The following is a 27,127-nucleotide window of genomic DNA, read 5'->3' on the forward strand; positions in this document are numbered from 1 at the left end:
ACAGTACTAATAGGATGAATGAAAAACTAAGTTAATGTGATTCAATGAATTATTCAGTTTGTGAATGTTTGATATAGTCAGGATTTTTTATTTTTTAATATTGTTTACAGATTCTTGTAAATTAAAAACATACTTAATAATAAAAACACAAATGAAACTTAGAATTTAAAATTAATTTTTATTAATAAATTAGGAGAAAAGTATTTTATATATTTTTGTACTTTACAACCAATTAATTTCATTCATTTTCAAATAAAAAAATAGTTTCAGTACAAATGTTATACATTCAGGATAAGTCTGTTTATAAATACTTGTTTAGTTATTTTTGCATGTAGAAATCTCAACAATGTAGAATGTATGTGGAAAACTCAACTTTATAATTTGCTTAATTTTTAAACTTTTGGTTCACCTTGTATGTTACATTGAATTACAAAGGATTAGTTCCTGAACCATACCTATCTTGCTAGCTCAGTGGAAAACATGAGGGCTTGTAATGGAAAAAAAGAAAAATGTCTTGACACTCATGATGGACAAAGCACAGATAGCCCATTTTGTAGCTTTATACTTAATGTGAAACAAACAGACAAACCATGAAAATGTATCTCAGAACAGCTGGTATGATTATTAGCACTTTTATTGATAAGGAGAGAATAACATTTTATCCTTCCAAGGTTATCTTCAGGTTAAGAGAGTTTGAAAGTGACCGTTATTGGACATGTCTTAGGAATGAGAGTATAAATGAGTACGGGATTGTAGGAGGTGTTTCAGGTGGATATTAGGTTAATAATTAGTCTAGGTATAAAGGTGTTCCTTTATGTTGGTTTAAATTTGGTTTTAGTTGTTGTATGAGTAGGGCTTCTTTGACGTTTTCAGTTCTATCTTGAAAGATAGGTTGTTGATCGTTGATGAAATTGTGGTTGAAATTGTCTTCTTTTTGTTGGTGTTTTCAGTTTGTGTACAGTGGATCAACACTCTTCCAGCTAGGCAGGCTTTCATTTCAATGGATGGAATATTTCTAGGTGCTACTGTGAAGTGAAGTTCTTTATTGAGTAGATGTATTTATTTATTGCTTAATTTTCTGTCGAATCTGTTAATTAAGAAAGAATTAACTTTGACAACAATTTCACCAACAACCAACAATCTGTCTTTCCAGGTAGAACTGTGAGAACATCTATTTGCCTGAAACACCTTAAAAGAGTATCTTAACTTTTTTAAAGAATTTTCACACAAAACTATCAACACAAGTTTACAGAAAATAAATCTAAAAACCAACCTCACCCAAAAAAAGTATTAATTCAATGAACAACTTAAGACAACATCAAAATTCTAAAAGCAGATAAAGGCAATGCTATAGTTATAATGAACACAAATGAATACATTCACAAAATGAACAACATCAGATACAAACAAATTTAAACTACTAAACACAAATCCAACAAAAACATGAAAACCAGTTAAACGAAGTACGAACTACAAATGAATAAAACCAACACAATCTCAGAAAACATTTATTCTTACTTACAAAAGATCAATTCATGCACGCCACAACTATTTCGCACCCCCAAACCTCACAAACCTGATTGTTCACTGTGACCTGTAATGCCAACCTATGAATCATTTAACTTCATTCTAGGTAAATATATAGCATGGGCATTTTTTTAAATTTGTAACATCAGCTGGCTCTTTTTTCAAAGACTCTTTTTAACCTTAAATATATTCTTAATCCACAAAATCATGAAGCCTTAACGTAGAAAAGTGGAAGAAGACTTTGTTCTCTGATGAGAAATAACTTAACCTGGATGGCTCAGATGGCTTCCAATGCTACTGGCACAATAAGGATATCCCACTGGAGACATTTTCTACATGACACAGTGGAGGAGATTCCATCATGATCTGGGGTGCTTTCTCCTTCCATAGAATAATGGAGCTTCAGGTTTATACAGGGGCATCAAACAGCAGCTGGCTACATTGGCATGTTGGAGAGAGCATCCTTATTGACTGAAGGCCCTCACTTGTGTGGAAATGACTGGATCTTTCAGCGGGACAACGCTGCAATCCACAATGCCCGCAGGACAAAGGACTTTTTCATGGCAAATAACATGATTCTTTTGGACTATCCAGCCTGTTTGCCCGAACTGAACCCCATTGAAAATGTTTGGGGGTGGATGGCAAGGGAAGTCCGTAGAAATGGACGTCAGTTCAAAACAGTGCATGATCTTCGTGAAGCCATCTTCACCACTTGGAATAACATTCCAGCCAGCCTTCTGCAAACGCTTATATCGATCATGCCAAAGCGAATGTTTATAGTTATTCGCAATGACGGCCGTGCAACTCACTACTGAGACCTCTTGTTGGGCATTTCCTACCCTGTTTAGGACTTCTTTTTGGTATGGTCTTAAACTTTTGATCAGCTAGTATTTAGGCTAATTTCATAGTGTTCACATTTTCCCTATTAAATGCTAAAAAAGTTCTTTATTTTTATTTTTCCTTTTCTTATTTTCATCTTTCAAAGCTCTACTCAAATAAGTGGTTGAGTCTAACAATGCAAAATGCATATTTTTTCTTTATGTTTATTGGCCTTAAGATTTTGGCCAGCAGTGTATGTGTGTATGTATATATATGTATATTATATTTATATAATATATACTTATTATATGGTTCCATATTTTAACATTATTAACATTTATGAAATGTTTCTCTAAACAACAGTAAAGTTTCTAATGTACAAACTTAATTTTGTTTGCTGAACAGGTGTAGTAGCCATGCAGATAGAAACACTTGAGGCTGTACACAGAGAAAGTAAACGACTGCCTCCTATTTTAAAGGTAAACAGTTTTTATTCGATTGATGCAAGTTTTAAAATGATGCCACAAACTAATTGAAAAATAATTTCCCCTTCCCTTTAACAGAGGTAACTGGTTTTGGATGTAATTTTTGCAAAGTCCAAAATGTTTTTAGTATTTAAATCATGAACTTGATAAAGGTTTCATGAATGACTCAAAATGCTGTAAAATATAAAAATTTTCTTTCAAAAAGTGTTAATGGTTACAACAAAGTTGTATGCATGTTTTTGTTTATTTTTCCAATGTGTTATTGGGTTAATAACACTTCTTAATGGCTAAATAACAATTTTAAACACATTTCATAGCAAATTATATAAATTATGAAAAGTTTTGAGTGTCTTTTTTTTTTTATATCCATTTAGCCTAAAATTCTTGCACCAAGTCTTCTACAAGGAGAGGAACTTGTTATGGAAGGACTTCGTGTTTACCTTATTCCTGATGGACGAGAGGATGGTACTGGTGGTGTTTTGGGTGGACCATGTTTACTTCCCACAGAGGGAGCAGTGTTTTTAACAAATTACCGTATAATATTCAAAGGAACACCATGCGATCCTTTTGGTAAGCATGGAGGTGAAAAGTTATAATTATGAGGATACATGAAGGAAAACCAAAATAAGTCATAATTCTGAGGATATGTGAAGGAAAATCCATGTAATTACTTTAGTCAAGTTAAGACAGTTCATGGGTTAAACATTTCCCAGTACTGAATTTTTAAAATATATTTAACAAGTTTGAAACTGTGTATTTTCCCAACTGATTTTGTACACTGTAGTTTGCAGGTATTTCACACTTGAAAACTTAAATTTCTTTTTCCTTGTAAGATTGCATTTTTAGTAAAATGTTTAAAATTTTGCTGTTTACTTGGTATGAGACATTACTGTTTTAGACAGTGAGGAATGTCAATGATATATGACTTGTGTCATGAGTGTGAAAGAGTATAGTAAAATACAAAATATATTTGTCATGTTCATAAATTATAGCACTGAAGTATCATATATTAACTTGATTCTACATGTATTTTTATAACTTCAAGTTAATAGATTAATTGAATGCCATTGTCAATGCAGAACTTTAAAATTACAGAATTACCCACTGAACACAATTACGATCATAGTAAGGAAAATGAAATATTCCAGAGAATGTGGTATAAAGTTAATGAGTAATGACTGATATACAGATTAAATATCTTAACAGTGTATTAAAGCTACTGAGCTGGAAGTAAGATTTATTTATTTATTATTTAAATACATCAACATTGAAATAATAAGTAATGATGCACAGTTACCCTCTGTTGAAAATACCAAATTTTATCAAATTTTGAGAGTTAAAACTGAGTATTTGTAGTTTGACAGGATTCTAACAAAGAGAATTGAGTTAAACCTTGGCAAGTGAGTTCCTCAAGTACTTGTGAAAATTTTTCACTTGAAAAACTAACAAACAAAAGACTTGTTACTGCTGCATTTCAGGTTCAAGTGTTACTGTGTAAAACATTTAAACTGGTAAAGTGTGATCCTTTAGTAGGAAACGTGTGATTTGACTTCATGATAAAAACTGATAATAGTTTAATCTACATCATTTTGTTATGGGCCATATGGGTTTCTGTTTTGAAAAGTTCATATTGAATACACTTTCTTTGCTATTGTAAATTGCTAACATATCTTTAGTACCAGAGCTTTTCAGGCTAGTTGAGCTACAACTTACTAAGTCACAGATGAGTTTCTTTATATCTTAGGCACTTATGTGACATGTAATCTAATGGTGTAGAATGTCTGAGCTTTGCCAGTAAAGAATCATGAACTATATTATCAGTATTGTTACAATGTGACATCACACAAATGAATTGGCAAGACGAATGAGTGCTTTCTTGAGTACAATGTTACTTGGTGCTTATCATGATGTTTGTATTTCATTTTGTAAATATTGTACGTAATTTCCTTGCAGCATCTGAACAAGTGGTAGTTCGATGTTTTCCAGTGGCCACACTGACCAAAGAAAAGAGGGTTAATGTACAATGTCTTTCTCATGTGGACCAGTTTCTCCAGGAAGGCATACAACTTCGCTCTAATACATTCCAGGTAGGTTTATATATATATATATAAAGTAAATGCACAACATCAAAAGTATTATTAAAGTAAAGTGTTATTGCTTGTTATGTTTCTAAACAATGCACATGGTTATTTGTAAAGCAAAATATGTGTATACTTTTTGATGCTGACCTTTATTTACCTGTGCATTTATCAGTGGTTAAAAATATTAAGTAAGACCTCATCTATTTGGAAAAATATGAAATTGTTCTTGGTATATGTGATAGTAATGTCATATAAACCATTGTATAGACTTTAGATTGGCAGTAAAAAGATAGATTAAGTAGTTTTGATATTTACTGTTGCTACTTTTGTAATAAATTTAATTCAAATTTTTATTTATTTCTTAGTTTAAGATTTTCTGAAATTTTGTTGTTATATATATTTATAATAAAACAATCCAAAGATCCTTCTAGATAGTTCAGTCAAAAATGATCTTTAAGGTTAAACATATTTGCAAGTAATAAAAATAAGAAAACTGTCCATGTTTGACCAACAGCATTTTTTTTTGTTATTTTAAATCTCTCAACACAGTGTTGGTCTATATGACTGACCACGTTACCTCTTTGTACTAATTTATAGTCCTTTTAGTCTAATTGGTATAGCATAAACAAAAAGTAGTTGAATAAAAGTGTGAATGTAAAACACTACAACTTTGTGTCATGTGCAGTAAAAAATACCTGGGTGGATAGGGCAAATAATGACTACAAAATTGGAGTTATTTTTAAGAAACCATACAAACAGTTTTGCAGTTAATGTTATACAGTGTGTGTATTGAAGCATGCATTGGGATAATGTGTGTAATTTACCATAATATCAAACTTATTGTTTCGGATATGAAGTTGTATTAGAATGAAAGTCAAATTCAAATGTTTACTTTAAATAGAGTTTATGATTCTGATGATGAAGTTTACATGAGATGTTTAATAGTTGGAGTACTTGCAAAATAAGTAGAAGGTTATATGAATATGCTCCTGAACAAGAGAAAGTGCTCAAGTTTTGGGTTGTTTTTGAAATTCATTGCACTTGGGAGGTCTTTTATTATATGAATGGGAAGCTACGAGGGATATTCTTTTTGCAGCTGTTGAACTTCACAACTGATTTGAATATCATGCCTATGAACACATTTCTAATACTTTAAAATGAGATAAAATGCTTTCACTCAAACAGTTGCTCATGTAAATATCAGTAGCTTGTTTTCTTTTCTGTAACAGGAGAGAAACATTTTTCTTATGGACCAACACACATTTTTGTAACACTTAAGGCCATAGAACTTCAAAGAAAGATATGGCATTTATAATTTATCAGCCCAACTTTAGGTTTATCAGTTAAAAATTCCAAATATAATTTCCAACAACATTTATCTTATTAAATACTGAGCTAAAATGCAGCTATATATCCAGTCTGTATACATTATAAGGTTAATATTTATAGCTAAATAATATTTTTAAATTTTAAACTTTGTAGGGTTTTAATTTTAGTTAGCTCTTCATGCTTATTGGTCTTTCTTTACTTTTAGTTAATTAAAGTGGCATTTGATGAGGAAGTGACATCAGAGAGTATTGATATGTTGAGGAAGTTAATACACCGTGTTCATGCACCACCAACCATTTATCATCTGTTTGCATTTAGCAGTAACTTAACCATGCCACAGACTCCCCTTCACAAACAAAAGGAAAAAAATGCAACACTAAAGTAAGTCTTTTCATCTTTCTGAGAAAATAGATGATATGTGATTTTTTTTAAAGTTAATTTATGTACCCTTCAATCTCAAAGTATGAAGGAATATAATGATAGAGCAGGTGTCTCTGATGATTTAGCCTCCCTGTTGGATTAAATAACCGATGGTACTATATTGTGGCATACTTTCAAATCAATGTGATAGGCTTATGGGGTTGTTTTCCCAGTATTGGTTTAAAAACTGGAATGATAATACCTGGGGTACATTTTTCTAAGTAGTTGAGATATGGTTTCCATTAAAAGGTACTTATATTGGTACTGTTAAATAATATCAGTTATATATGTGCTCTGGACAAGGGGCATTATTCTGTACAAACTGTACGTTGGTTTAGAGTATTATTGTATGGAAGCAATACTTTGGTTTAGGACATTACTCTTCTGAAACGACATATTTGTTTGGAGTATTATCTGACTTAAATAACACATTCATCAGAGTATTATCTTATTTAAAGAACACATTTGTTCAGAACATTTTGTTACATAAACAACATATTTGTTGAGAGCATTATCTCACTGAAATAACACATCTGTTATCTTACTGAAAAACATATTTGTTTGCAACATTATCTCATTAAAACAACACATTTGTTTTGAGAATTGTTGCACTGTAAAAGTTTTAAAACCCTGTAATAAATATGTACTTTAATACAAATGTCTTAACAACCTTGTACATCAGTTTTCTATATTTCCAACAGTGTGTTATTTTTCATGTTATATAATCAGGTAATTTTATATATTTTAAGGTCTGAAACATACAGAAACACAAATAATTTATTCATATCTTTTATCTTATTGTAGTTATATTTCCAAAACCATTAAAGAGCATCCTAGTTAGTCATGTCACAAGTTAGGAGTACATGAACACTTTTGGCAAGACAGTATGTAAACATACACGCATATAACTGATCTGAGTGTCGGTTTTGCGTGAAAGTGTTTATTTAAAAGTCAATACATCATTGTAGTTAATTTTTTACTGCTTTCAATACTTCTTTAATATACTGTTTCAAATATTCATTTGTGCCTTAATAAAATAACCTGCATTTATAATGTGTATTCTGTTAACCTTATCTCAAAGAGTCTTGGCCAAAAAGACTTTACTGAGGACAGCAATGAAAGCTGGATTCAAGTCAAAACATTCATCCAGAAAACAGAAGTATGTAATTCAAGGCCCACCAAGTGTTCACACTCTTCCAAGCCCAGGTAGAGGATCAAGTACAAACTTTGATATAGAAACTGGAGAAAGGCCTACGTCCATGTTTGAAGATGAGTTATCAAGTACTGGTCACATTTATTCTTTTTTTAACATAAATTTTTTATAAACAAGTTTACTTTCACTTTGTTAAACTAGGGAAAGGTTGCTGTGGCTATACATCTTGTCATGAATATGTTCTTCATGTTAAAATATTTAAGTATTTTTCATGTGTGAATTTAGAGATAACATTATGCATTTCTCTCTGCTTTGATTTGGTTTTCAGTTTAGTTGTTTTTAAATGAAAGGTTATAAAACTTTTTTTTATAACTGGCATAAGTGCTGCTGGTGGTCCTTACTTCACTTCTTATTGATAAGACAAAAATACAAAATAATCCTCGGCCTATCATTGCCAGGTGGTTAAAGCACTCGACTCGTAATCTGAGGATTTCAGATTCGAATCTCCATCACACCAAACATGCTCACCCTTTCAGCTATGGGGGCATTATAATGTGATTGTCAATCCCTTTATTTGTTGGTAAAAGAGTAGCTCAAGAGTTGGCAGTGGGTAGTGATGACTAGCTGCCTTCCCTCTAGTTTTAAACTGCTAAATTAGAGATAGCTAGCACAGATATCCCTTGTGTAGCTTTATGCAAACTTCAAAAAACAAGCAAACAAAATAATCCAGTACTTAATAATGATAGAACACATCTTATATATCAACAAACATTAGAAGAAATTTGCAAGTCTTATCAAAGAATGGTTTAACTTTCTTAAAATCTACTTTCCCAGTAATTGTCAACAAATTTCTCACAAAATGTCCCCTGGTGAGGCAGCTGTAAATCTGTGGATTTAGATTGGTAAAATCAGGGATTTGATTCCCCTCAATGGACACAATAGATTTTTCATGAAGATGTACTGATCCTTTTATAAATGTTTCTGTACCTGCTAATAAAATTTCATGTCCAAATGGTTAGAGTGCTTGACTTGTAACCGAAGGGTTGTGGGTTCAATCTCCATCACACCAAATATGCTTACTCACCTTTTTAGCCATAGGGCATTATGATGTGATGGTCAGTTCCACTATTTTTTAGTGAAAAAGTAGCCCAAGAGTTGGCAGTGGGTAGTGATGACTAGCTGCTTTCCCTCCAGTCTTATACTACTGAATTAGGGATGGCTAGTATAGATAGCCATTGTGTAATTTTGCTCAAAATTCGAGAAACGGACAATCTAATAAACTTCAAGAAATATTTGTATCCTTTTTCATCAATGTAATAAATATTATGATTTCTTAATGCAAAATGTGTGCTAATTGTGTACAATTCATAAACTGCAGTAATGTCTTTTAACTTTAGTATAAAGAATTTGATGTTAAAAGTTTTCTTTAAATGTAAACAGTGCTTCTACCATCTGTGCACCAATTGTGTTCTGTCTCTTCAAGAACATTAACATTTTTCTTTTTAATGTCTTTGTCTTGTTAACTTGATACAATAAATATGATCTAAATAAAAAATGCCTAAAGAATGCTTCTCTACGTAGACTTGCTGAACTGTAAGTCATGCAAGTGTTGTATTCATTTTTTACGGAAGTCTTACTCCTGTATTATTTTTCCCTCCTTTGAAACTAAAGATATTTTGCTTGAAAATTGTACCAACACACATAAAAGAGGTTTTAGTGGTTTACATCAGTATGTGTCTCCATAGAATATATCCCTCTAAGAAGCATACAAATTTTGAATACTTTTTTAAAGTCAACAACACCACAAATGTAGGAGCTGTAATACATGTTTTTGTGACACAAAGCTTGTGTCAAGCTTAAAAATTGTTTGTTTGCTTTTGGTATCCTACTGTGCATAGGGTTTGTCTAGATAGGTAAGTCTTTGTTTAAATAATCATTACTGTTCATGGTATTATGATGTGTGTGTATGTGTGCATACACTCAAATATACGTATGTACATAAATGTGTTGTTATGGGAATTGTATATACTGCATAAATATGTTTTTATTATATATTTATAATTTATACTAACTACTACTATTTTCACTTTTTTAAATTTCTATAGTCTTTCTGGTTTTCAATTTACCCTTGTTTTGTGCTTAATAGTTGGCTTACCATGTTATTAAAGCCAGTTAGTTTATTTTTTTGACTCCACAATTTTAACATTGAGTTATGATCACCATAGTGATTTATAGTACAAATGGGTTAATGTAGTGTGGGTTAGTGTGCAGGTTATTGAGTTACAAAGGGAATTAGGTTTAATTAGGAACGTAGTTCTCATTGTATGTTAATAAATGTTGTATGAAAATGAAGTGTAAAAATGAAAATTTTTATATTTATTTTGTTATTTTGAAAAATGTTTTAATCTCCTGGAGATTACGTTTTCTGATTTTGATCTTTTCAAGCTGTGCATTTGATTGTATTATAATGTTGACAAGAATATATCTTATATTTACAAATAACTAACTAGAAATGTCAAAACTTCATTTTAATAAAACAAATGTGCAGCATCGCCATATTGTTGCTAGGTAACCTAACAAAACTTAAAGATGTGTTTAAATGTATCAAAATTATTGCTTACTTTTCAAATCATCTACAAGTATAAACAGCATTTAATTACAGCTGTGAAGCTTTTACTTCATTATTGGGATGATAAATCATTAAATCTTTAAGTGGGAAAATCATGCTTACTGACCAATGAATTTCTTTGGTTGTTGCCTGGTATCAACTCTTGGCAGATGTTTTGTTGCTCTTAACCAATAGAAATTCCAGATTCAGAGCAATACATCTGTAGCTTTTACTTCAATATACATCAGATGACTTTTTTGTAAGCAAATAATTTACTTTGAATTTATTTATTTTTAACCAGTAAAGCTATGCTGTTAATACTTGTGGTACATTTCAGTCTGCACTCTTCTATGATATTGTTATGGGCTTGATTTTTTTTTGGTTGTGGTCAGTAAAAATTAGAATCAAAAAGATCTTTGAAAAAGACATAATCTAACATTTAACATCAAAACATTTATTTTTTGAGTTGTTTCTTATCTTTTTCAAATATAGGTTCAATCCCCCCAGTCAGTATTGAAAAGCCTATAAATGATAAAAAATCTACATTTTTCAAAGAATAAAGTTGGAGCATTTTTGCAAGTGTGAAATGAATTTTTTCTGTTACTTGTAATTGAAATAGAATATCGAAAATATTATTAGTAATTTTGGAAGAATATGTTCAGGAAACTGATAGGTTTTTTCTGTATTCTGAATTAATTATTTCAATTTGTCAGAGTTATTTTTTTCTGAACCTGATGTATTAATAAGAACTTGGGGTTAAGCCCAGAGAGTATAACTAAAAGCTATTTTTATGTATATTTTCAAAATTAGTGTTATCAACTTTATAAACTTTAATATTTATTTAGAATAGTCTAGAGGTTTTGAAAATGAAAAGTGAAGACTTGAATATTTTTTTAATCTTAGGCTAAAAGTCTTTCAGTTTTTTCGAATTCTCACAAAGGTTCTGAAATTTGTGATCATACTTTTGGTACAGGTATTCCATGAAAGGTCTGATTTTTCATTTATATATCTAAAGCACACAGAATTTTGTGAACTAAAACTTAGTACATTGTGATTTATATGTATTATTTCACATAGCAGTTTATGGTCATTGATTATGAGAAGCAGGTTTTGTCTCCATTACTACTTTTGTCCTCAACATATTTTATGCTATTTATTTCAATAAAACAAAGTAATTTTTTTTTTCAGCAGTTTCTAAATAATTTTAAATTGTGGCATTTTCTGCAGAAAACAAACATTATTTTAGGTTTGGCATTTCTAGGGAAGTGTGATCCAGTTGATTAATTTTCTTTTTCTACACTGTGAGTTATATATGCATTTATAATGTTTCATATGTGTGTGTAATGTTTGACATGCCCACAAAGTATTTAGTAAAGTAATCTAACTTGTAGGTACTTATTGGCTTCTTTGTGTTTCTGGTTCCTATTCACTTCAGCTTGTAGAATAAGTAGGGGATAATTTTATATTTCATAGAATATATTCTCTGTGATAAACAAAGTTTTGTGTGCCATATTTAGGTTTCAATACTCTGTACTTTAATTGTTTGTCATTTAAAGCAATAAAAACTTGGATCTTTTGGATCCAGCTGACAGTAAAGGTTAAAACTTTATATGTTTCATTTTGATGGATGCCTGTATTTTAGAATTATTGTTTATATATAAATTTAGGTTTTCAAGTAGAGTACTACTTTTTAGTTATATTTTGGAGTGATGGGTTGTTGGTTTTATTGGATTTTATGCAAAGCTACTTGATGGTTAACTACACTGTGTGATGTTTTGTAACTGAATCTTAAGGTAATATGACAATTCATGATATTACAGTGAGATGGTTAGCATTTAAACTCTGTTACAATCCCTGTAATGTTTGGGAAGTTCCAGAGTGGTGTTCATTAGCTAAACTTGCAAGATTCAGCTAGCTTATAAGGGTGCAAAATGACTTATTTGTGATAACTTAGTGACCAGATATGTGACAGTTTGTAAGTATACATGTATATATACACTTAAAGGAATCATTTGTAGTTTAAAGTTTTTTCTAAGAATTTGCTAGTGTGAACTATCTCAGTTAATTTGTTACAATTATGAAATGATAATTTATGTAGTTTTCAAGTTATGAGTGTATCCATTATATATTGTTTATGTGAATGCTTTTCTTAGTGATCTTTTGGAAAATTATATTTTATTTTATTGTTAAACTTGTAATCACTTATAGTGCTTGAGGAGGTGGACTCAATTGGTAGTAGTCCACAAGGACCTCCTTTTTCACCACATGTGGACTCCAAGACTCTAGAAAAGATCACTGAACGTAGCTACTGTAAAGATTATCAGAGACTTGGTTTGGGAACTGTTAGTAGTTCCACAATTAGGAGTAAGAATGAAGCCTTCAGAGTAACGTCTATCAACAGCAACTATTCTGTATGTAGGAGGTATGCATACTACTGGTTTAAACTGTTTTCCTCTTTTGTTGAATATTTAACACGTGATAAACTTGTGTTTCACGTGTGATTCATATACTAAAATTATTTAATTACCGAAGCATTGTTTTTAGAAAAAAGTTATAAAAGATATATATATATTGGATTAATCCTGCACATGAAGCATGAATGCCATATGAGCCAAAACCCAAAGATGCTTTTTCACATATGCAACATAAAGTGGAATACTAGATATGTAAGAAGAGTATATGTTTAAAATAGATAAATCCTTTAAATAATACTGTTGTTATATTATGTCATTCGACAGGAATGAAACATAAACCAACTAAACATTATATGAAATTTAGATTTAAGGTAAACAAGTGTAAAACATAGAATGAAATGTGTCTCCGTACACAATATTTGTTGTATACTCACCCTGTCTTTGTGGGAAATTACCATCTTTGACTGAGATCTTCAGATTTTTTCTTGACAAAAAGAAGTCGTAAATATTAAATTTTTCAAACTATAACATCAAGAAATGCAAAATAGATTCTGTATTGAGATAGTTGAAGCATAATAGTTATTAAATAGTGAATTTGTAGAATTATGGTATCAAGAAATGTGAAAAAACAACTGTTTTATGTGTGTTTTTTTTGTAAATTTCTTATGTGGATATGCATTTGTATATCACTTAAAATCTGTAATTTTTTTTTTGCATTGTGTGAGCTGTAGAACATTGATAATGAATGGAATTATGAAAGTGATTATTAAGGCTAATTGCTGTAGATTGTAGAGAGGATAAACTCTCTCTTCATATACAAAAACACATTAAAACTTTAGGCCTAATTGCTGATTTGTAGATGCCTGTTGAACTTTGTTTCCTTGCATGTTTGTTTATGTCACAGAAATAATTGTCTGTAATGTTATAAATATTGTAGTTTTGCACTCATGTAGAACAGTGCATGTTAAATGTCATTCACTTTTACACTTGTTTAAATGTACAAATAGGAATATTAGGTTTTCATGTGAGCTAGCACACAGAAATTCACTGACATACTTGGAGTCAGTAGTTGGGTTTCAGTAAGATTACGATGTGTAAAATACAAGGAAGCAGTGATGAGAATAAGTCAGTACTTTGCATGTTGTTTTATTTAGAAAACGTTTACTTTTAGTTAGATGTGTTCATGTGTATTCTTCTGGAAAAGAAATGTTTTAGTTCTTAATGAAAAGTAGAATATGTTAACCTTTAAAGTGCCATTTACAGGACTTAGTATATTTAAAGATTAGTCTATTGATTGAGTGTTTCAACATTTAGAGAAAAACTGTATCTTTATGTATAGCTACCCAGCACTTGTTGTGGTTCCAGCAGCTGTAGGTGATGACAGTGTTCGAAAGTTTTCACGATGTTATCGGCACTGTAGGTAAGTGTTATTTTAAACACAATTTCTAAGCAGCTGACAGATCTTACTTGTTACAAAGTGTTTATTACTTTGCTACTGTAAACACTATTTCAAATAGTTTTGACTTGCATTGTAAACTTCTTGTTATGTTCTTGTACTGTGCTGTTTGCTATCTGGTTTTTGTAGATGTTGATGTAAATCTCATTCTGTTTTGATAATTCAGAAAAACTTAAGAGTTGCTGACAAAGTTTAATATTTATACCTTGTTTTTCAGCTGGTATCAGTCCATGCTGAAACATAGTAAATATACTTAGAGTATTTAGGTGTTCTTCTTTCAAATTGTATCAATAGATTCTATACTTTATAAAATAATGTGGTCAAGAGAATTTTCGTCTGAAACATTGATAACTAGTAATATGTTTTCCTTATAAATAAACTGAAGTTTTAACTAGCATTGTGTTGCTTATTTAAGTGTCTTTGTTATATATTTGTTCACCACAGAACTGAGAAATGGAAAGCTGAAACTGTAATTCTCGTACACATTTTAAAAGATTCGTGGTAACTTCAGGATGATTTATTTATATGTAGTTATGAAGATAGTATATAAAGTACTGCAACCTCAAACAGCATTAATCTTAATTCATTACTAGTAGGAGGAAGTTCATTATGGTGGTACTCTTGTATCTATTACCTTGTTACATAGAACATCATAATAAAATTATGTAGTAATCAAACATGAACTAACATTTGTGGATCAGTAAATAGCTTTACATAAATCTCAAAACCATTTACTTAACTATACAGTTTTCAAAAAGAACCTATTCCTATGTTCTGAAAATCATCCAGTCAGTTGTTAACTGCTAACTTTTACATTGCTGCAATTGATGTAAAATTTAACATAATGATTTAAAGCATCTCCCACTTCACAGATATATGTAGTCAGCATATTTTATAGCAATCAATATATTTTCACTTTTCTCAAAACATAATGATTATACGTTCACGAGACAACTATGTTTATACAGTTACAATACAGTAATGTACAAAGAAAATCACAAGTTAATTATGTTTAGACAGTCACAAAACAATTATATTTAAACAATTACAGAACAGTTATGTTTAGACTGTCATAAGACAAACATTTGTAGACAGTTGCACTACATTATGTTCAGGCAATCCTGAGACAATTATATTAAGGCAGTGGTTCCCAACCTTGGGGGTGCGAGATAACAGTTTAGTTTTTTTTGTTGTTTATATTAAGGGTACTGTCCTATATATTCAAAAATTACGTTTGATTTTTATTTCTTATTTTTTTTGTTACAGACATAGCTTTATACCTTGTTACAATAAACTATCGTTTCTACCGTCGCTGGTGCAGACCGAAACCTTATTGTACAACTGTAAACAAACAACACATGAAACTAAACGTTGACACGACTAATTAGATTACGTTCGTGAATGCTGTCTTAAAAAGTCTATTATATATTTGTGTTATGTATTCACGTGGTTGTGACTCAAGAAACTTCCAGAAGTATCCAGAATTAATTGATGACGTCATGTGACGTATATTTGAGAATGTTCTAGAAAGTTTTGCAGAGTATATAAACCCATGCGTGATGCTATGGTAGTCAGTGCATTGTTGCTTCTGTGTTCGTGCAAAAAACTTCATTATGTCAAAGGAAATGGAATGATGATTATGTGAAGTTTGGTTTCACTTGCATCGGAACAACTGAGGATCTGCGAAAACCCCAGTGCATGCTTTGTGACACTGTCTTTTCAAATGCAAATTTGAAGCCATCTAAGCTGCAGGAACACTTTAACAACTGGTATGATGGAGCAACTGTTGCAGGCCATGATGTTGAATTGTTGAAAGGAAGAAGGGCCCGCTTTGATTCTCGAGTAACCATTCCAAAATTAGATTTTATATCTACTAACAAACCACTGCTGATGGTTTCATATCACGTGGCATATAAAGTAGCCAAATCAAAGAAGCCCAGTACAATTGCAGAAGAGGTGATAAAACCATGTGCATTAGAAATGGCAACAATTGTTCTGGGAAAAGACGCCTCAAACAAGCTTAAATTAGTGCCGTTATCAAATAATGTTATTCAAACTGAATTGGCAATTTGAGTTTGGACATTTTGGACCAAGTTATTGCAGATATCAGGGCTAGTCCCTTGAAAATCTCTTTCCAATTGGATGAAAAAACTGATGTTTCAAATTGCAGTCAAGTTATCGCACTAGTGAGATAATGACCACAGATTAATATGTAGCAGTTAGAACTGGACATTTAAGTTGATTGATAAAAATTGTCGGTTATTGATGAGCATCAATTATGTTGAATAGTTTCACACAAAAATAATCAACTAATTGAAATAAATGTGTCCAGTTATTAGTGTTTTTGGTTATTCCAACCATCCATGTAATCAAAATATTTCTATTATGATTTCTCATTATTTATTATTTTTGATTAATTCATGGTTTTTTAGGCCTAATCGGTTAGTATTATGTCTCCAATTATCCAAGTCTTATTTGAGAATATTTGAGAATATCATGTTCTGCCTGCTATTGTCAGGAATTTAACTTTACTTGAGGAATTTCATCTTTTAAGTCAGCTTTCCTAAATGGGAATGCATAATCCATCTGTTTTGCTATAACCAATGAAAGTGAACATGTTGCATGGATTGAATAATAAAACAATTCATGAGGAAATGTATCTTTACATGAGGGAGTATAATCATCTTGACAGCCTTCCCTCACATGAATGTAACTGTATTTCATCACTTCTATCTCTTCTAGTTTACACAGTTAAAATATATTATGTTTGGAATATTAGTAAATGATAAGACCAATTTTAAAATTATATATTAGTACACATTTCTGTAATCATTTTAGTTATGTTTGTTTCAAACACTGTTATGTCCTTTAATAGTCAGATGTAAAAGTTTCTCAAATACCTAAGCCTCTTTAAATAAATTAATTTTTGTTTATCATATTTCTGAGTCAACACTAATTTTTTTATGTGAGTATGGAGTGGTTGCAAGTGCAGTTTTATTTTTTTGGTGAAGCATCATATGGCATAATAATATGTTTACACTGATTCATGTTTAGGTTTCCTGTCATTACTTGGTGTCATCCAAGGACAAAGTCTCTTCTTCTACGTGGCAGTGGTTTTCATGGAAAGGGAGTTATTGGAATGTTGAAAGGACCTCCGTCTTCTTCAGGTGTTTATGATAATTTATCTTTCAGTTGTAAAGTATGATATGAAAATACAACTTCTGAAGAAATTGTGCAAAATAAGGTGCAAACTTTGAACAGCCTGTACATAAATTGAATATATTAAAAATCAGCTTGCTGTGCAACTCCAAGTATTAAATTAACAAATGACAGTGACAAGATGAAAAAATAGATAGTGTAAATGCATATGATTATTAAGCAAGAATGTTGCAAGATAGTTATTTAAAAAATCTCAACAAAAACAAACTCTTTAGGTCAGAACATGGAAGGTCATTAAATATCATAAATCATTTTACAGGAACACTAAAACCAGTGATGTTTAAAGTACATTGAGTTAATTTTATGTTTATAATAATTACAAATAAGAACGAAATTAAGTAAAAAAGGCAAAATTGGATTTCAACTTATTATTTCTGTCTCAAATACCTTGTAGCATGATATTCAGTTTGAGGGAATCAAAATAGTCTATATTTAGAACAATTTATTTCTTCCTGTGAATTTCCTGTCCTTTTGTACCAACTCTCCATCTGTCTGAGTATACAAAACACGAAGCCCCTGTAATATATAAATATATTTAATCTATTAATTACATCTGTGAAGGCATTGGTAAGTTAATAATTTGGCCATTTTTTTGACTGTTGTTAGTGGAAATGATTCCAGGTTGATTGATAATAGTTCTATAAGTTAAATATTTTTTTATCATCAAGACATGTTTATAAGTTTTATTGTTTTAAGCCCTGTGTAGAATGGTAAGTAGCAGTTATGACAAACATCATATAAACTGCTTCCTCAACCTATTTCTTAGGATGAAGTGTGAATTTGTCTTACTTCTTTGTTAGTTGATAAGTGTTATTTAAGAGATCTTCCAGAAGTTCTGTATGATTAATAATTGAATAATTTTTTTTAGTTAATTAGTACCAGTTTCAGACCTGTAAGCTAAGGAAGAATTGTTGGTTTTCTGAATTTTATGATCTGTTCTTCTTTTCTGTTTCTTTCAACACATTACAATGCTATTTAAAACTCTTATGAAATTATAAGCCTCTGCTGTTTCACATCTTTAGGTGATAAAGGTTTTTGTATCATCATTTTACAGACAAATTTATCATTTTTTTTCCATATGAAAATATAATATGTTCACAAATATATGTTTGTACTGAAAAACACTGCACATCTGCTTAATGATACAAAATATACACATGTGAAGAATGAATAAATTAACAAAAATATCAAAAGTATGTTTGATAGGATTTGAATAAATATTTTATCTGTAAGATAATAACAAAATAATAATATATTTAAACCTTTATTGGAACTTTAAAGAGGTTATAATATCATTATATAGGTCACTGGTTAGGTAGCATTTAGAAAACAGTGTCCAGTCTTGGGCTCCTTACCTTATGAAAGACATTGAACTGTTGGAAAGGGCTTAGAGAAGGTTACTAGAATGATGCTTAAGATGAAATGGGTTATCATATGAGGAGAGGCTGAAATCTTTCAGATTGTTTTATCTTAAAAAAAAAAAAGAAGAGTTAGGGGGATTTATAGTACTGAGGATTTTTTTTTTCATACTTAACAGTGTGAACAGTAGAACTTTGAAGTACAAATTAATTTTGGCAGGGTAGAAGTCATCTTCGGCTAAGACAGTTTTATTTTTCTGATAGGGTTGGCCTTCGGAATGGGTCACCTTCAAATGTTGTGGAAGCAATAAATTAAAGTGAGGTTAATTAAACGAAAGCTTGAGAAGCACGTGAATAATAGGGTTGGCTGCTTTAAGAGGTCTTAATTAGACGATGGAACAGCTGAGATGGACCAAAAGATCTCATGCTGTTCCAAAAACTTAGTAATTAATAATTTTAGTTTAGAGGATGGAACAGCTGAAATGGACCAAAAGATCCCATGCTGTTCCAAAAACTTATTAATTAATAATTTTAGTTTAGAGGATGTAATAGCTGAAATAGATCAGAAGATCCCGTGCTGTCCCATAAAGTTAGGTTAATGTGCATGTTTTTAGACATATCACAACTGCGAAAATAGCAGTATGACCAAAGTTCACTTATTTCAGTACATCTATTTATTTTGTTGCTATCAATAAATACTATGGATTATTTAATTAGTCTAATTACTTTTGAAGTGCTGTTTAATATTATGTATGTTTTTATCAGACTTACGGATTAAGCTTTGCCTCGACTTTGTTCAAATTTTTATATTTTTTTGAGAAAGGTGCATCAAGTGAAACGTCTACACACATTGAACAAGAGAAATTCATTTCTAGCATTGTTGATTGCACGCCTCTGGTACGAGGAGGTAAAGCAGGAATTAATGATTCCACACTCAGTATCACATCTTTAGTGATGAGTTCTGCTGGCCTGGACAATTTTCCTACATTGACCCCTGAACTAGCTCGACGTGGTAACCCCTTACAGAAGGCTGTGAACAGTTTGCGATCGTCTGGTGGCAAAGGTGGAAGACGTAAGTTTTACAGAAATAAATTTTCAGGCTATTTGCAGTTTTCACTCTGTACTACTTATTAATCAAGTAGATGCAACGATTTTCAAATTCTACTGCAGTTTTTTTAATTAATTGTTGGTGTTTATGTAAGTTTTTATTGCTGTAATTTCCCATTTTTAATATTTTCATGTGAAAATATTCTTCCATATTTTCATACATTAGTTATTATATGTTAGTTATAAATATAAGGACAAGTCAATAATATTGTAAGAAGTAAAGTAAAAGATTCTGAAACATTTCTTTAAATTGTTGAAGAAACATTTAGGCTTTTATTCTATTTGAAGTTTTTTTTTTTAATTTTCTGTGTGAGAATGTATCAGCTATGACATGAGAAGGTTGCTGTAGTGGAATTGAACCAGACATTTTGCACTAATGAAAATGAATTGGACACTTGCTGTTACAGTTATAATTGGCATTTTGTAATTTAAACAAGTTATATTTGCAAGTATGTACTTAACAGGGACGTTTTGTACCAAAACATTTGTCTGAATAAGCAGTGCTCGTTAGATAAAAAAAACAACAAAAAACACTTTTGCATGCAACAGCTGATTTTCAGGTGATTAGGAAGTTTGATTCATAATCTGTGGATCATGCTTGTCTCTGCTGTGGGAGGATTATAATATGATGGTCAATCCCACTATTCATTGATAAAAAGGTAGTTCAAGAATTTGCAACAGGTGGTAATGACTAGCTGTGTTCACTATATAGCTTTTCACTGCTGAATTAAGAATGGCCAAAGCAGGTAGCCCTCATGTAGCTTTGCACAAAATTCAAAACAAACCAAACATAGTGATCAGTCAATATATAGAGCTCATTCCTTTAGTTTTTCTGTAAAGTGACTAATTTCCAGCTATTCCAAAACACGTTTTGTGTTTTATGCAGAAAAGATTTATTCTGTTGTTTGTTTTTCAAAGAAACTTATTTCCCGTTGATAAACATCTTTAATCTTTCAAAAAAAATTGTTTTATTTGTAATAGTTGGTTTTCAGAAAAAAATATTATTTTATTTTCTTCAGAGTAATTTGTTTCCAGTATATCAGTTACTTTACTGCTATTCTAAGAGAATGTTGTATGTAATAATTAATCATCACCACTTATTCTTACAGCTTCTTTTCAATAAAAAGTTATTTGATTTCTATTCCACATTTAAAAGAACTTTGTTGAGGATCTGAGATATTTTGTTTGCAAACTTGTTTGGTTATAGTGATCAATCATTCTGATGCTTGAAATCTGTTGATTTTTAAATTCTATATCAAAAAGGACAAGTGAAACTGCAGTGTTGAATAGAATCAATTAAAATATAAATCACAAATATTTACTATAATTAACACTGATATGTACCAGTGTTGGTGATGTGTTTTTAACTAAAACTCAACAGTACAAAGAATTTAAGGAAGGAAGAGTTGAATTCAGTTTCTTGCAAAATCAGAGTTAGTGTTTTTTTTTAAATATGAATGTTTGTGAATCAGACTCTGACTGTTAAGTAAGGGTAGAATCATTTGTATAATAGTAAAAACTGTAAATAAGAATAATAATTTTTGCATACAGTATATATTTTAGTTCTCAAATATAGTCAAGAGCTTATGTGATTAACCTTTTATATTTAAGACCCACTTTCTTGTTATATAAGTTTGTTGTATTGATCTGGTATTTATTAAAGAGTTACGTTGGGGCAGCCTGAAGGAGAGAAGACAAGGGTCAATCACAAGTTTAGGTTCAGAGATGGGCTATCGTACTTCAAGATTGTCTGACTTTGCTGATGGAATAGAAGGAAGTGCTCATACATTTCAACGAGTGGCACTGTACGTGTTTGGAGAAAAAGCTCAGATTAAGGCAAGTAATTACTTGTACAGTGTTTCAAAATTATGTACACACACTTCAGAAATTTGTATCTTGTATACCATATGCACAATTTTCCAAAACTTTTTTTTTAATTTAAAGCTCAAAAACGTATGGTTCTTTCACAGTAAACTAAACTTGGGTGAGATGTTCAAAGTGTCTACCGCCAACTCTGATGTATGAGTGACATCTCTCTACAACAGTTTTACAGTATTACAGAGCACAAATCAGGTGGAATTGTGCTCATCACTATGGGTCATCTTCTTGAATTGCATGCAGTAATCAAGGTATAAATGGCTTCATCTCTAAGCCCTTTATGATTCTTGAAACACTTCAATAACTTAATTGTACTTTCGTGAACAGTGTCTTGTTGACTTCCTGACAACAAATTTTCTCTACCTCATGACGTTCTTTTCCTCCCACTCCATTTTAGAATCATCTTTATCTCATTGAAACTCAACTGCATGTTTTCTATTCTTTCCATGGATATCTGTAAAAAATTAAAAAAATATTATGCAAATTGCACATATGGTTCATAAACTATAAATTTCTAAAGTGTGTTTACATAATTTTAGAACACCTTACATTTTTTTATATGATACTTATGACAATGCTGTGATGTTATCACTATTTAACAAAAACTTACACTTCAGAACTCTTTCTTTCACTTTAGATTTCTGTAAATTTAGTATATTATAGTAATTAAAATGTATACAACATAATTCTAAGCATTTTTTGTTAACATTAAAAAACTGTTTCTAATAGGAAAGATATTCAGACATGAAATTATCTGATTTTGTAGGCGATTATTATTAAGTTTGTTTGTAGAAAGTATTCCTGAATGTTATCAGCAGTTATAACTTATAAGAAAAATGTTTTTATGCTAATAGTTAAATGATGAATGTTTTCTATTGTATAAAGGGTTTGAAACCAGAATCTTATCCAAATTGTGACTTCATTCCGGTGGATTTCACGGAAGTACGTCAGATCAAAGCAAGCTTCAAGAAACTTATGCGGGCATGCATTCCGAGTGACCCAGTGACAGATCCAGACCTGAATTTTTATAGAAGTACAGAAAATTCAGAATGGCTGAATCAGGTAATGCAAGTGATGAGACTGTGGTATTTAAAAACAGTGTGTGTTGTGTGTGATACATATGTAGAAATTAATGCACTTGAAATTATTATTTTATATAGTTCCTGGTGAATAGAGAAATTTGATAAATGATTAATCACTGGGATTGTTAATTAAGGATTTTCCCATGATACTTGAATAGTTGAAATAATCAAAAAATGTTAATAGTTGGAAACTTTAATTTCAATCAGTTACTTGTTTTTATGAAACTAATAATTTTAATTGTACTTTGATAACTGGTTAGTTTAGGTGACACTAATTGATGCTCATAAACACTAGTTAGTCACCTAAAGTCTAGTTTTTGTATCATCTGAAATGGCTTCGTGGTTAAACCATATACCAAATGTGTAAAATATTAATAAAGTCAATGGATTGAAAAATACACAGTCAGTTGTTTCACTTACTGAAAAGTATATCTATCTTCATTTGTTTTACTTATTTATGAAAAATGTTTGGAACACTCTCAGTTGATATAGTTTTTAGCACTATGTAGTGTTAATACACTGTCTGTAAAATATTGTATTGGCCCCATTATACAGTGATCTTGAATATATGGTGACCCCCACTTTCAGAAGCCATGGAAAAGAAAAAAAATTGAGTGTAATTTGGTGGGCATGCTTATACAAAACATTGAGGAATGCGAAAGAGTAGAGTAGGGAAGAGGAAGCCTGTGGTTGGCTGTGACTGTGAGGTGACTATGAATTTTAAAGCCAAATTATTAATTGAGAAACATCACCATATAATTTGGCCAGTACAATATTTGTTCATAAAGAGAAATAGAACAACAAGAAGTGTTTTATAAAACATCTTGTATAAAACATTGTTATAAATCTGGAAATAAATACAGCATTGTTAAAACTGTGGGTAAATAATGTTGAAATTTAGGAAGAAAATAACATTCTACAGTCAGAGATGTATACATAATTACAAGTTTGCAGTAAACATATTTAACAGAAACTTGCTGATAGGTGTAACATTATAAAAAAAATATTTAGGTAAAACTAGTATTGTAAGGCTGAAATAAAAATATAGCATTAGAAAGTTGAGATAGTTTACATGTAATGTTGGGCTGTTACTATATAATCTGAAATTGTATAGAGTACTGTAAAGCTTTTTGTAACAGCACAAGTTCACAGGTTAAATGTATGTTAAAACCAACTGAAAAAAAAATGTGTGGTACATCAACTGAACATCTTAAACTTGTCAAATAAGATGTTACATACTTGTGTTTATACTAGATGTTTAAAGTTTAACATTATATACAAAATTTTATGTAGACTTAACATCAGAGTGCTTTAGATAAACTTCATTTGAAATTGTCAGTTAATGAAGGAGTAAGATATTAAATTAGAGGTTCTAATTTGATAATTGTAAATTACACTAGATATTTAGTCTGGTGTAATACGTATATCTTTATCAATGAACATATAATAATAAAAATTAGAAACCATTTGTAAATATTCAACTTACCCTGTCCCGAAGTTAAAATATGAAAAAGGTGTAAGGTTGTAACATGCACAAAATGAAAGTAATATAGAAGGAATTGCAGAGACATGTGATGTGTTTTAATGATTTTTATGTAACCCATACTAGCTCCAGAATGTTCTACAGCTATCTGGGGCAGTAGTTGACTTGATGGATGTTCAAGGCTCATCTGTTATGATATGCCTAGAAGATGGTTGGGATGTTACTTGCCAGGTTCGTATTATCTGTTTGGTGATACGTATCATAAATTCAGAAATATAATGAGTAATTCTAAATTGTAAATTTCTTTTTCTATATTGGTTTTAGAAGTTGATGTCAAATTATTTGTTTAATGAGTTTTTTAGTTATTATCCTTCGGTTTCTCATAGTTGTCTAACTTGAATTAAATACTCATTAATTATTAAAACAAATAAATATGTTTAGTTAGTTATAGATATGATGGCTATGTTTATTAGGATTAGTTTTTTTTACTAATTTTAACTGACTTTTGTAATCTGTAACCATTGGTCTTAAGTTTTAGTAAATATGTGTGTTTAAAAGAAATTATTATATATCATGATAGCATTCAAATTTATATTCTGTAGAATGTTTATGTATTGTCAAGATATTTTATGCATACATGCACAGACACTTATATTATTTAATTATATGTTTCTCATTAAAGGTGTCATCCACTGCTCAGCTCTGTCTCGATCCCTACTACCGGACTTATGAAGGATTTCGAACCTTAATTGAGAAGGAATGGCTAGCTTTTGGTCACCGCTTCAGTCACAGAGGCAATCATACTGCTGCTACTTTAGCCAGTGGATTTGCTCCTGTGTTTTTGCAATTTCTGGACATTGTGCATCAGGCAAGTAAAGCTCCTCATTTGTAATACATACTGTGGATTTTTTTTTAGTTATTTTGATTTAAAATTTAATCATTGCAATTTTCATACCATTCACTGTCTCTGTGACTAAGTGTTTTGAACTTTTAGGTATATGTGAAAACCAAAGTTGTTAATTTCAAAACTGCTGTAATTAAATGGTTACTTGCCACAACATTAAACATTTTGTTAATTTCAGAACTGCTGTAATTAAATGGTTACTTAACATTAAACATTTTGCTTCTTGTTCAGCTTTTTGAAGTTGTGAAAGTGCAACATTTGTATTAACGTTGATGATGACTGGTGGATAGGCAGGGTAATTCTGCATGAAAGAAGCACTCATTGTCAGTTGCCTAAATTTTGTGAAACCTATGTAAATGTATGTTTCTGTAATTCTGAAAAATAGCAATGTCAGAAGTATGTTAGCCACAGGATATGGTGAAGAAAGTAATTTCCACCTAATGTGGAAAGGCATTAGCAGCATATATTAATGCAATAGTCTGTTAGTCCCCCTCTGGTACAGCAGTAAGTCTACGGATTTACAATGAAGGCTAAAATCAGGGGTTTGATTCCCCTTGGTAGTCTCAGCAGATAGCCTGATATGGCTTTGCTATAAAAATGCACACACATATTCAATAGCCTGTTCCAAGATACAGTTATGTTATATACATACAAACTCTGATACTTGGGGAGTTATATATGCAAATACATAAAAAACGTATATTTAGTTTTTTCCTAATCATGATCTGATTGGAAACTTGAAAGGGTTCGAAAAGACTCATGTAAACTCTGTAATTTACACTTTGGGTTTTTAAAATTCCTTTTGAGAAATAGAAGGTCTTGCAGCCAAGCATGGCCTTGTGTTTAGCTGCTCTTATTGTAAATCTAAAGGTTCATGGTTTTAATTTAATTTCTGCAAAATGACATGCTGAAATTAGATTATGATTAGAAATTTGTATTGGCTCATATTTGAGTATATTTAAAATATTTCCAGAGTTTAGTCATAAGAAACTTAATCAGTATATCTTTCTTCTGTACAGATTCATTTACAGTTTCCATTATCATTTGAATTCAACCAGTACTTTTTGAAGTTTATGGCCTACCATTATGTCTCGTGCCGTTTTCGTACATTTCTTTTGGATAGTGAATGTGAGAGGGAAGAAGCTGGATGGCTTACTGATGAACGAGGATTTAAGTATCGTGGTCTGGACAGTGGGTCAGATGATGAAACAGGATTTTCTGGAAAGACAGGTACCCTAAACAACATATCAAGTGTTCTGGGTCCATCTCTGTGGGATTATTTAGATAAGCTGTGGACTAGGTCAACTATGTTTTACAATTTCTTCTATGTTCCCAATCTAGAAGATGGGGTAAGTTGCAACATACAATAATAATGTTCTGTATCTACAATTCTTAAAATTACTCCTTTACCATACCATATATTTAATGTTTTTTTTTTTATTGTGCAGGTTGGTCCAAATTTATCTTTGAATTTGAAAATGTAACAATTAATTAACTAAATAAATACAACCATGCAGTTTTCAACAGCTTGCAGCCCAAACTCAAACAGTTTTTATTGATGTTTCTCCACTTGCATCATTGTTAGCTCTCAACACATCTGACTGGTATTTGATTTCAGTCCATATTTGCTACAGCATGCCCAAGCTACAGTGGTGATAGCATCTGTTATTGTGGTCTTTAACTCTCTACTGTATGCTATAGGCCTATGATACATCATGTTTTTAACTTATCCCCAAAGAAAGAAATCTAGTGGAGTGATGCATGCCAAGTGCAGAGGCCACAAAATTGGCCCACCCTGACCAGT

At 30.9% G+C, this 27,127-nt stretch overlaps 1 protein-coding gene across 1 annotated transcript in view; it reads left to right on the top strand.

Annotated features, from left to right (window-relative positions):
• Positions 1 to 27,127, top strand: part of LOC143256547 (myotubularin-related protein 13-like) — a 112,446-nt gene that overhangs the window by 60,938 nt on the left and 24,381 nt on the right. The window contains 14 exon segments of the mRNA XM_076513904.1: positions 2,752 to 2,825; positions 3,206 to 3,401; positions 4,785 to 4,918; positions 6,447 to 6,622; positions 7,743 to 7,942; positions 12,631 to 12,844; positions 14,176 to 14,256; positions 17,347 to 17,459; positions 19,693 to 19,941; positions 21,640 to 21,812; positions 22,740 to 22,916; positions 24,546 to 24,650; positions 25,102 to 25,287; positions 26,343 to 26,672. Coding sequence (XP_076370019.1) covers positions 2,752 to 2,825; positions 3,206 to 3,401; positions 4,785 to 4,918; positions 6,447 to 6,622; positions 7,743 to 7,942; positions 12,631 to 12,844; positions 14,176 to 14,256; positions 17,347 to 17,459; positions 19,693 to 19,941; positions 21,640 to 21,812; positions 22,740 to 22,916; positions 24,546 to 24,650; positions 25,102 to 25,287; positions 26,343 to 26,672 — 2,408 coding nt within the window.

Source organism: Tachypleus tridentatus, chromosome 7, assembly GCF_004210375.1.
Source record: "Tachypleus tridentatus isolate NWPU-2018 chromosome 7, ASM421037v1, whole genome shotgun sequence".
In the NCBI taxonomy this organism is placed as follows: domain Eukaryota; kingdom Metazoa; phylum Arthropoda; class Merostomata; order Xiphosura; family Limulidae; genus Tachypleus; species Tachypleus tridentatus.